Source organism: Emydura macquarii, unplaced genomic scaffold, assembly GCF_026122565.2.
Source record: "Emydura macquarii macquarii isolate MOO-44397 ecotype Brisbane River unplaced genomic scaffold, CSIRO-AGI_Emac_v2 contig_1390, whole genome shotgun sequence".
NCBI classification, from domain to species: Eukaryota; Metazoa; Chordata; order Testudines; family Chelidae; genus Emydura; species Emydura macquarii.
Window position 1 is genome coordinate 8,367,066 of NW_027131527.1, and position 11,632 is coordinate 8,378,697.

Consider the following 11,632-nt stretch of genomic DNA (forward strand, 5'->3'; position numbering starts at 1 on the left):
TTGCTGTTGACAGCAAGTACTATGAGGTATCTTATGGGGCATCTTCCTTTTTGAAAGTAGCTGTTAGCACCACTGCTGAACACACTGTGCTCAACTCCCCACTTAGTTCTGAAGTGTATAAACCCCGATGAAAAAAAAGTGTGGGCAAATTTTACTTTTATCCTGCAGCAATATAGCTATAATGTCATTTATTCTGGAAAACAAATTCAAATTTTCCCAATAGTTAGCACTAGGATCTGAATGAAGAAGAGCTTTTGTTCATAAAATATATTTCTAGTAAATGGCTCCTGTACATTATATTGCTTTTGAATGCATCTATGTAAACTAAATATCATCTGGTTTAAATGCAGCCAGCAATAAAGAGACACAAGGGAAAAATCAAAAGCAGACATAATATTTATTATTATTAATTGTGTGTTCACTACTGTCAATTAAAAAACTAAAAAAGTGTGTCTCATTATTATGGTGTGCAGTACATTACAAGATGAACCAATTTAATTGGCTGAATTCCCATTTGTTTCTAATTACATTCTTCATAAAACAGTATCCGGACACATTCCTGTTGATATTTTTTTTATTTAGATGGTTATGCCAGTAGTAAGGAAGAAAGAGAATATAGCTTTTTATGACCTCAAAATGTCACATTACCCTTTCAAAACTGGAGAAACTTGCATAACATTACCCTGAAAGGTATTCAGGTTTCTCTCATTTGGATAGTTTCCTAACTCCTTGACTGCATCTGAACACCCAATAAAATAAATATCAATTAATGAAACACTTTACTAATTCCATGGATGCATGCCACAGGTTTAGGCTGCAAGATTCAAAATGAAACTCACTTAATGTTCATGGATCCTGGAAGGCCTAATAAATCCTTAACTAAGTACTCAAACCTCTGACTAGACTACACCTCTGCTCCCGACTGTATCTTCGGTGCCACATGCATTTCAAAGCAGATTTCCTTCAATATTTTCTTAGCATTTGTTATTCTGACTTTCCCTGGTCAGAGAACTTTTGGTGTTTGCCAGAGAAAACCCATGCTAGGTTTCATTAGTTCAGTTCCGCTCTGATTTCAACATAACATTGATTCCTCATTGGGAATTGATGTAAACTGTGTGAGATTTAAATCTATTTGATATTGAGTTTCTGGTTGTGCAGATGTCCATTTCTCATAAAATTAAAATGTTTCTTTAACTTCATTTTAGATTTTTACTGTGCTGCAACAAGCTAAACATGTTGGGCCAGATTTTCAAAAGATATCAGCTCCAATATGTAGGTATCTAAGTAAGGGCCACATTTTCAAGGATGCTCAGCTTTCGGCAGCTTCCACTGTGACATTTGCAGCCAGATTTTCAAAAGAAGTAAGGACCCAATGAGCTGAGCACTCTTGAAAATCTGACTAATTATTTTGGTGCCTAAATGGGATCTGAGCTCTTTTGAAAATATGACCCATTGGGATTGACCCTGCAACCTTTACTCATGAAAGTCATCCTTACTCATGTGAGTAGTCCTGCTGAAATCAAGGTCCGCTAATTTACAGGGATACTCACCTGAGTAAGTTCTTTCCCTAGGAAGTAGTTTTTGGACATATAATGACTGTGCTGAGAAAGACTGTTGAACTACAGAGTTGAATTCATCTTGACAGCAGTGACGGAGGTGAAGTGACTCCTATTTCTAAAAGTCCTCTGAAATACCTTGTTGAACAATGGAACAATATTCTCCATCCCCCAAATTTTATATCTAAACACTTCATATTTTTGATCACCTATGTAATCTGCCCATTTAAAAACAAAAAAAGGACACAGTACAGACCTTGGAGAATGATAGGACTTCAACTGAAAGTTCTTTCCATAAAGAAAGAGGGGTGTTTTTCCCCCTTTCTCTCAGATGTTTTCTCTCTTCGTCACATTCAAATAAGGCATAACCTGACAAAGCTTAGGCGTCATATTGTGTCGGGGGGGCAGACACCACGCCCACGGTTATATATGAAGACATTCTCTTCCTGCAAACAAAACACCTCCAGAATCTATGAAGGAGAACACAAAGGTACAGCAATGGCTAAACACTTGTAAAGGAGCATCCATTTCTCCCAGAACCAGTCCTGGACACTGAGAGAGTTCAGAAGGTGAGGCAGGACCGCAGTTGCTTTATTATATATCAAAGCAGTCTAACACTGCTTTCTGATGTAGCCAGAGATATTAGGCCTGATTCTGATCAGACTTTCTCCAGCGAAATCAATGGAGCTAAAGCTCATCTCAGATCAGAATGAGGCCTACTGTCTCCCCAAAATCATGCCCTAGGGACCATAAAACTGTTTTCGTTTTCCTCCTCTGAATCACCACAACTCCTGCTGTAGGCTGGTCTGTAACAAGCTGTCAGTATAGCTCTCACCACTGATGTGTTTTATATAGAAGTTAATTGTGCCTTTAATTCAGAGGTCACAACGAATGATGAGTATAACAAAATGTGATGATGATATACAACTAATGATATACAGCATGTAATATCAGTGAGGCTGTGGTAGGTGTGTGTGGGAATCTAGATATATATCTAAGATCTGTTTGGAGTCTGGTATCTGAACCAAATTCATGCCTTTTGATTTTAATGCAGTTACATTAGGGATAAATATGTCCCGTTTAATCTCCTCTGTTTCCAGTGCTATGTAAATTCTCCTACAAATAATTTATAACTAGCTTTCTTTTACTCTGAGACAGAGAGTGAGGTAATACCTTTTAGTGGACCAACTTCTGTTGGTGAGGGAGACAAGCTTTCCAACTACAGAGCTCTTCTTCTTCACTGTAAACCACTACTGAAGAGACAGCAAATATTATGGAAATGTTGTTGGTTGTCTCTCTTTCTAGTCTTGATCTCCTAATCTGAAGCATATTTGGCTAGTGTTCATAGTCATCCATTCGACTGGTGGTTGCTATTTTTAAAAAGCATCACAGTAGGCAAGTATTATACACAGTTTACATACTGAAAGCGAGGTACAGAACGGTTAAGTGAATAGCAGAGTTGAGATTAGAACCCAGGGGTCCTAAATCCTGATCTTCTGTGCTAACCAATTCTTTCCTTATACCTGACACATTACTCAGAGTGCCTAAATGACCCTGCAGACTTGGCACCTGTACATGAAACTGTTTCATCTGGCAACACACACAATAGGAACCAGTGGGTATAAGAATAAGCATTCAAGCAATTATCTCTGAGCATAAAATGTGACTGCTGAGAGCATAAATGTCCAAACAAATTTCTGTCCTGAGTTAACATGTCTAGGATTGAAAGGATCTACCTTCAATATTGTGCTCTTGGCTGGAGTAATTGTTAAAAATAATCACTTTTACTCCTCCATAATTGTTTGGTCCTACAGAATACAGCTGAGTAGGAGGCATCAGTATGGCATGTTCCAACCTTTTTGGCTTCTAGCAGAGTTCCACATGCCAACCAACTTTTTGATGAATTTGATGTCTGCTTGCTAAACCACATACTATGAATACAGACATAGAAGACAAAGAATCCAGGACCACTAATGCCTACCATCGCCCATCTCCTAAACACAATGAAAGAAAGATGCCTATTCACAGGCTGCAGGCACTCTGGCAGATATTTAAACTCACAAGCCATATCAGCAACTCAAACACCAACAAACTGGTGACCACTTTTCCCACTTCCCCAACAATCAATTCATAACCACAACATCCCATCTCAATTCCCACAAAACATTCAACTTCATTTGAAACCCCAAAGCCCACCCAACCTCATCCTCAGCCCCCTCCAGAGCTTAATTCATAAAAAGGGCTTTGCAACATGACCCACAGGACAGAAATTCAGGCTAACATAGACCAAGGGCATGAGCAAATTCCAAAGTTGAGCAGCCTTCTGGAGAATACCTTGTCAGCAGCTCCTTCTCTTCTAAATGGAAAGATGTGGAATATGCCCTCCTAATCCCGATCCAATGCCACAAACAGCACTTCTTTGACAATGGCAAGTGGAGAATGTGTTCAAATCTCACTCTCACTATCTCATTAAGAAACACCTTAGGATCAGAGTATTTCTAAACTTTAGATGATATGCCATGAATGTGAAAATACACCTTTAAATCTCTCTCAGCCCAGAAGCGAAGGACAGATGAGAAAGGAAACAAGGGGACAAACACGGCTAGCTACAAAAAAAGGAAGCTGTAGTACCATGAACTAAAAGAGGTAAAGGATTTAATATTTCATTTACAGTACTTTGGGCAAGTATTTTTAGCCATATGATAAACTGAATTACATAAGGAAAAAGAAAATTGTGGTTTCAGTGGAATTTTTTAATATAGTGATTTGTGTGTGCAGTGACAGGCTCTTACCTGTCTTTGGGTCATTGCAAGCCTGCAATACGTGGCCTTCAGACTTGTACCTAACACTACACCACACATGAAGCTATACCCCAGACAGGACGGACACCATATATCTTATTGCTTAAGTGTATCTTTACCCCACAAGATACATTGTTCATTTTTAAATTAAATTGTTGATGAGCTGTATCTTAGTCAATGTAATGTAATGCTACTTACAGCAATCAGAATCAGCTTGTTTTCTTTATTATATTCTAAACATAAACAATCTTCTTTTTTTAATTTCAAAAGCATTCAAACAACTTTACAATATTCTCTAGGCAGAAGATATGTTCTCCAGTGCATACTCGTATGTAACACTAAGAAGGTAATAAAGCAAATGTTAGTGCAAATGTGTTCACTGAAAACAAGTAGCCTTTACGCCTGTTGTCAAATTGTGCAATACAATTAGAACAAATTTGTTGGAGGCTGAGCAAGAAAAGCTCCATCAACACATGAGTTGTTTCTTATCCTCTAGGACAGTGTTTCTCAAATAGTGGTTCTGCGGGCCGAGTTAAAGGGTTCCGCGAAAAAACGGAACCGCGCCACCGACAAGCTGTTGGCGCGCCACCGAAAAGGGGAAAATTTCCTGGACTTGTCGGTGGAGAGTATGGCATGGCCATGCCATGGTTCCGCAGTGAAATATAATTGAGAAACACTGTTCTAGGAGAATATACATGAAGTAATTCATATTTCATAGAAAATAATTATATGTTACGTGCCAGCAAGTTAGATGCAGTACCTGTTTTACATGAGACTAGGAGTCGTGTTCTTGCACCACCATGCCATGACTGGATAAAGGGACTGCCACTCATCCCTGTTCAGCAACATTCAGAATCTCCAACGGTCGTCATTTGGAACTGATACACTTGTTTGAGGATTAGCTTCTGTTAATGACAAGCAAACAATTTAGCCAATCAGATACGAAAAAAAAGGATGGAGACATCCATGAAGGGAAAAGAAAGAAAATGTTTGTGGTTGCCAGCTAGCTGTACTAAGCAGACAACCAGATTCTCTAAAAGAAGACAAACAATGTTAGATAAAAAAGCAACAAACACGAATTTCTTAGAGATAAAGCTTATAAACTTAATAAAATAGTTTAGTTATAACAATTGAATAGGGATTAATAAAAATATTTATATAATGGTTTACAGAATCACAGCAATGTGCAAACAATAAAGATCATCAGCTTGAAATCATTAAATTTCAAAAATGAATTAAAAAGTAGATTCAGGGACTGCACCTTCTCTTGAGCCTGATGCCAATTTTTCTAGATTTACAATTACATTTTCTTATCTTTAAAAAGAATACTCTCCCCCACTATTGTGAGAAAAAACAACATAAACAAAAGGGGAAGGTGACTAAGGGACCAGCCCTGCAAACACTTATGTTCCTGAATACACTGTTTTAAAATTAATAAAATATTCATCTGCATGTTTGTTTGGACTCTAATGTCTTGATCCTACATTGTGATCCACAAAGGCAATCAATTACAAAAACCCATCGCAATGCAGGACTGGTAACTAACTGGCTACCAGAGGAAACAGTGAAACTCACTGTACATATAGTGTTGTAGATTGCATAAAGTACATAAACTGAAAAGAGAGAGCATTTTTTTTCTGTCATGTCTTTCATTTGTGGTCACCTTGGGTATTATTTATAACAACATCAGGTAAAAATAGTTCAGACATAAGTGAGAATTTTAAGTTGTTAGTATCCCTTTAATGAAGTAGGTCCTGATCTTGTACTACACACAAGAAGATTTGAAGACTTAAAGTCAATAGGCCTCTGCACAGGTACAGTCGCACACAACTTGCAGGACTGAGAATTTAAACCTCATAACACCACTGTGAAGTAAATGGGTAAATACTGTTTTCCCATTTTACAGTTTGGGAACCTGAGAAAAACAGATTGCTACCAAACAATTTAAATAAATTATCACTAATACTGGGTGCCCATCTGGAGACATTAAGGACCAGAACAATAAAAATCAGGCCCTTGGGTGTCTCAAGCTGGACACCCAAATATTAAAGTATTTAAAGAGGTGACATTTGAAACTAATGCAGAATTTCTACTTGGAAGAACAGAGAGCTGCTCACAGAAAAACACAGCATTAGCAAGAGAATGTCAATGTTACCAGTCAGTGTTTGTAATATTTACACATGGCCAATAATCTCCGCCTTTCCATCACCTAACGGAAAGAACAGGCCCTGGCCTTGCAATTTTGGGGTTGCAATGCTGCCAGGCAGCTACTACACCCAGCTCCCGTGACTACTGAAACCACTGGAACCAAACCTCTCCTCCCGAGTTTCCGAAGTTATTTATCTGTGTGCTCCAGACCGCAGCAGGTCAGGAGAAACAGCGCCCCACCGTGCACTCTGCCACCGTAATTGTTTTTACAAGGGCACCTGTGCAACGCAGTGCAGTGCAGTGCAGTGCAACGCAGCGCAGCACGCGGCCTGCCCTCTGCACCCTCGCCCGCTCCTCCCCTGCCGCCGTGCTCTAATTGCAGCAGCAGCAAACACAGGGGGCTGGCCCGGTGACCCGGCCACAATGCAGCCTATAGGCCCGGGCTTGCAACCCTCGCACGTCCGCGACATCCGCACTTCACTGCTTCGGTGCGTGACGCCTCTCAAGCCCTCGAGCGCCGTAAGGTCAATACACCCGCTCCGACCTGCAGCAGGGAGGGGCCGCCCCGCCCCGCCCCCTGGGAGCTGTAGTTTTCTCTTCTACCGTGAAAGCCTCCAGGCCCGGCAGTGCCTCTCTATCTGCCCGCGCGGGCCGCACCCAGCCCAGCCGGCCCAGCCCGACTATCCGCGCGCGCGTTGTCCGCCCCGCCGTCACGGACAGGTCTAGGCAGAGCAGAGCACACCGACGGGGGCAGATGACTACAAGTCCCATAATGCAATGCAAGGGGCCGCGCGCGCCGGCGCAGAGGGACGCGCCCTGCCCTGGAGGGGGAGGGGAGCGGAGCGCGCGCGCGCGCGCGCGCGGCGGAGAGCAGCGGGGCACTGCGGTGGCCGGGCAGCGCCAAGCGCTTACCTCGCAGCAGGGACCAGCCCCCAGCACCATGCCCCGGGACAACATGGCCTCCCTGATCCAGCGGGTGGCCCAGCAGGCCCGCATCACTTTCCGGGGCCCGGCGCCCGGGCCCGGCTTCGGCGAGAACCTGCACCGGCTGCAGCAGCTGCTGAACGAGGTGCGGGCCGAGGACCTGCACCTCGCCCCGCGGGGCCCGGCGGCGGTCCCGGGGGCGGGCTGCTCGCGGGCCGGGGCCGGGGCCGGGGCGGTGCCGCCGGTGAGCTACATGCACATCTGCGAGACGGAGAGCTTCAGCATGGGCGTGTTCCTGCTGCGGAGCGGGGCCTGCATCCCGCTGCACGACCACCCGGGCATGAACGGCATGCTCAAGGTGCTCTACGGCAGCCTGCGCATCGCCTGCCTGGACCCGCTGCCGCCCGCCGCGCCGCCCGGCGCCCGCCGTCGCGCCCTGCTCCGCTCGCGCCAGCTCTACACGCCCGCCTCGCCGCCCTGCCTGCTCTCGCCGCACACCGACAACCTGCACCAGATCGACGCCGTGGACGGGCCCGCCGCCTTCCTCGACATCCTGGCGCCCCCCTACGACCCCGAGCACGGCCGGGACTGCCACTACTACCGCCTGCTGGAGGCGCCCGCCGCCGCCGACCCCCACGCCCTGCCCCGGGAGGTGTGGCTGCTGGAGACCCCCCAGGCGCCGGATTTCTGGTGCGGCGGAGAGCCCTACCCGGGCCCCAAGGTCTCCCCTTGAAGCCGGCGCGGCCCCGCTCAGTGCGAGGCTGCGCCAAAGTCCTCTGAGGACGGACCGACCCCCGCGCTCCAGTCTTCCCCCGCCAGCCCGGGATTGTGCGGGGCCCACTGGAGTGGGGCACCACCCCTCCTCCTCCAGCAGGAGGCCGAAGAGCCGCCAGAGGCGGGGCGGGAGTATCTGGCTTGTGCCCTGGCTCACTCGAGATGCCGCAGCAGCTACACTGGCTGTACGAAAGCCATAGCCACGATTCCCTTCCCAGGCGCCTTTGAAATAAGGCTGGTCACTACAGCAGGCCCAGCTCCTACTCTGGGAGGGTGGGGTGCAGAAAACCACTCCCCAGTCTCCCTGGGGCCTTGGATGCCTTGGGAGATTGTTTGCATGCATGTTTTGTGGTTTCATTTTCTCAGTTCAGTTCAGAGTCATCAGTCTCAACAATGAAACATCCAGCTGCTGGGGCGATGGTCTGCATGCATTCTTCTAGGGTGAAAACACTGCTCCTCTACTAATGGTAATTGCAGTAGAAACAAATTTTTATACACAGTCCCTGCCTCAGAGGAGCAGATTGCCACTAAACTAAGGATGGAAAAATCTTTTGTATGGCACACACAGCAGAGCAGTTTCTGGGGCAGATTATGGTGCCATTTCCCTGTCCAAATCACCAGAAAGGCACCAGCCAATTAACTCTCACTGGAATCCAAATCATAACCCTGTGTGAATTGGTGCCTGATCAGGGCAGTTATGTAAACATAGCTGTTGGTGGTGACTGAGCATCTGTACTCCTGGCTAACGAGAATGGCAGTATCCAGCCAGAACTACTGCTGTTAAAGACAGACTATTTGCTGAAAAGCTACAAAACTAAGATCTCTCTCTGCTTATGGCCTAGCTTTTTGCATGGAGAGCACTAAATGATTGTGTTTTTATCCTTTTGGCTGATGTGAAGACATGGAAGAGTATTGCTGTTTAAACTTCCACACAACTGAATGTTAAAGTAAATACCAGTATCCTGTCTAACCACTTAGGACCACTCTTTGGTTTTTGATACCGCCCCTTTTATTCCTCCCCCCTTTCTAAAGTTAATAGAATAAATGCAATAAGAAACACTTCACTCTTCTATAAGACATGTTTGTAAGTGCTCTGAAAACTCATGAAGTGGCATTTCCGGCCTGTCTAGTAGTTCCACTGACGGGGTCTCCTTGAACACAGCTTCCTTACTTTGTGGGTGGGAATAAGGAGTTATCCCCACAACCCAAGCAAATAAACAACTCGGGAGCCTTTGTGTTTGTTGGGGATTGTCTCTGAAATGAGCTTCAAGAACTAGCAAAACACACAAAACAGTTTTTGGGCCAGGAAATGCTCCTAGAATTAATGCTAACAATTTCTAGGGTTACAGTTAATTATAAATTAAGGTCTGTCACATTATAAAGGGACACTGTCAGATAAAAACTACTTTAAAAATGTCTTGTTACATAAAATGTAAGATTATTAAAACTGAAAATTCCAAAAAATTGTTTTACTATTTATGTTTGTACATTTCTTTCGGTTTGGATAATGAAAATAGAACAGTCAGTTTCTACTCAATTTCACTTAAAAGCACGGGTGACCTGTGTAAGGTGGAAACACTACAGGGAATTTTGTTTTTTAAAAACTTTAAAAGCTATTTAAATGTTTTGTGGGGATTAGTCTTGTGGTTCTAAAGCTGTGTATAAACAAACACAATCTCTAGATTTGGGACCAGATTTGACCTGATGACATCACTTGAAAGCGATGTCTACATTTTTATACAGAAGAGAACTCTATAGGCTTTTTAAGCCTTGTGATTTCCCTCTTTATACTATTTATAATAATTACTTTTTCATAAGGCTTTTCACAAAGTGTAAAAAAACCAGTGAACTTTGTTTTGCTGTGGTGTAAGCAGTATTGAGACTTAGTTTGCCTATGATAGGGAGTAATGACCTTTCTAACAAGGGAGATACTTTTTCTACTAGTGAAATGTTCTGTTTATAGTACAGGGAAAGATTTTTGTTATGCGCCTGCATATCTTAATACACATTTTGTACCAGAGACCCAAACTAGGGTAGCCTTGACCCTCCTGATCTTGTAGTAGTGACTTGAACAGAAAAAATATTGACTTAACCACTTCATATAACCACTGATATACTAACCTTTCTGGAAGATTTCCCTTGACTATTTCTTCTTTGCTGTGTACACTTTTTAAAAGCAATTTGTATTTCCTGTATAGTTGCTTATGTGTTTTTTAAAATAATCCTTATGTGGCTCTATGTTCAAAAATACGTCAAGGAGCTTGTTCTTGCCTGCAAAAGATTGGATATGAAATACAATAGAACAAACACTACGTTTGCAAATCTCAGTTTACTGAAAAATAGAAGAAGTTATTTCATGCAGTTTGCATTTATTTTTTGGCATTTCAAAGTGCCTGATTTCTACAGCTGCCTTACCTGCATTTCCTGGAATTCCATTACAGCTCAGCTTAATTAATAAATAAATGAAGCAATGACATCACGTGTTTTCTATAATAATATTTAGTTGTAATACAGCTCTTCAGAATGTTTTAGTATCTGATTCTAACTCCCTGCTCTGCAAACCTTAATGAAGACTTTTTCAGAATTCCTTACGGAAAATAGCATGCAGACTGCAAGCATCTCTACTGGAAACAAAAACTGCTACAAAGAACATTTTTATCAAACCTATTTTAGCTTTCCTTTTTTATCTTTCTGCTCTTTCTTTTCGCTGTTGTTTTTTTTTACATATGGCATAAAACTAAACTAGTCAGGATGTTTAATGGGATGTGACTTTAATGCATCTTTAATATGGAGGATGGTAGTGGTCCCTTACATTGCAGGACTTTGTGGCACCAATCAGCAAAACCTTTATAAAAGCAGAGCTAAAAGGACCAGTATTAAAACAGGTCCTAGTGCCAGGAAAAAAGATGCATTAAAGAAAAGTCTTTGTGTAACAGGTTTTTGCTTGAATCTTCATATAGTTAGTAATCAGAATTTACTTCAAATGCTCTTACTTTCTGTAAACAGAAGGCTCAAGGTCTGTATTGCTTTTCTTTCTCACTGCAGCCTGGGTATTGTTTTCATAACAGCAAAATTACTGCTACTGATGAACTATAGAATAAATAGAAGATATCTCACAGTTGGCCTATAATTATTTACCTTTGCAAGTGTAAAAGTCTTATGAACCCAGTTGGGTGAAGAGAATATTTTCTTTCATAGTCACACAAATGCTTTGTATGAATTATTGTTAAACTAATTCCCATATATGTCAGTGAAAATGCCTGGCTACTGTGAAGTTATCAGCTGTATCTGTGGCTTCCTTTCATAAACCTTCCACACTCCTCATGTAGTCAAAGTACTATCCACTCTCAATATTTTGACATTTGAGAACAGATGTAAATCTAAGTCAAAGATATGGTCTTAAAAATGTAGTGTCAGCTGTCTTAAAGT

At 42.8% G+C, this 11,632-nt stretch overlaps 1 protein-coding gene and 1 long non-coding RNA gene across 3 annotated transcripts in view; one reads left to right on the plus strand and one right to left on the minus strand.

Annotated features, from left to right (window-relative positions):
* LOC137156033 (uncharacterized) overlaps window positions 1-6,415 on the minus strand; it is a 215,841-nt gene extending 209,426 nt beyond the window's left edge. For both annotated transcript variants that reach the window (XR_010920646.1, XR_010920645.1), the window contains exon 1: window positions 5,118-6,415. This is a non-coding gene — a long non-coding RNA (uncharacterized lncRNA). The remainder of the gene's footprint in view (window positions 1-5,117) is intronic.
* A 686-nt stretch (window positions 6,416-7,101) lies between these two features.
* ADO (2-aminoethanethiol dioxygenase) lies at window positions 7,102-11,321 on the plus strand. The gene has a single exon (XM_067552584.1). The coding sequence runs from the start codon at window positions 7,260-7,262 to the stop codon at window positions 8,160-8,162; it is 903 nt and encodes a 300-aa protein (XP_067408685.1). The 5' UTR covers window positions 7,102-7,259; the 3' UTR covers window positions 8,163-11,321.
* The last annotated feature ends 311 nt before the right edge of the window (window positions 11,322-11,632 follow it).

Bases quoted from the DNA above. Each gene is read 5' to 3' on its own strand.
- ADO (XM_067552584.1), top strand. From the start codon at position 7,260: ATGACTACAAGTCCCATAATGCAATGCAAGGGGCCGCGCGCGCCGGCG.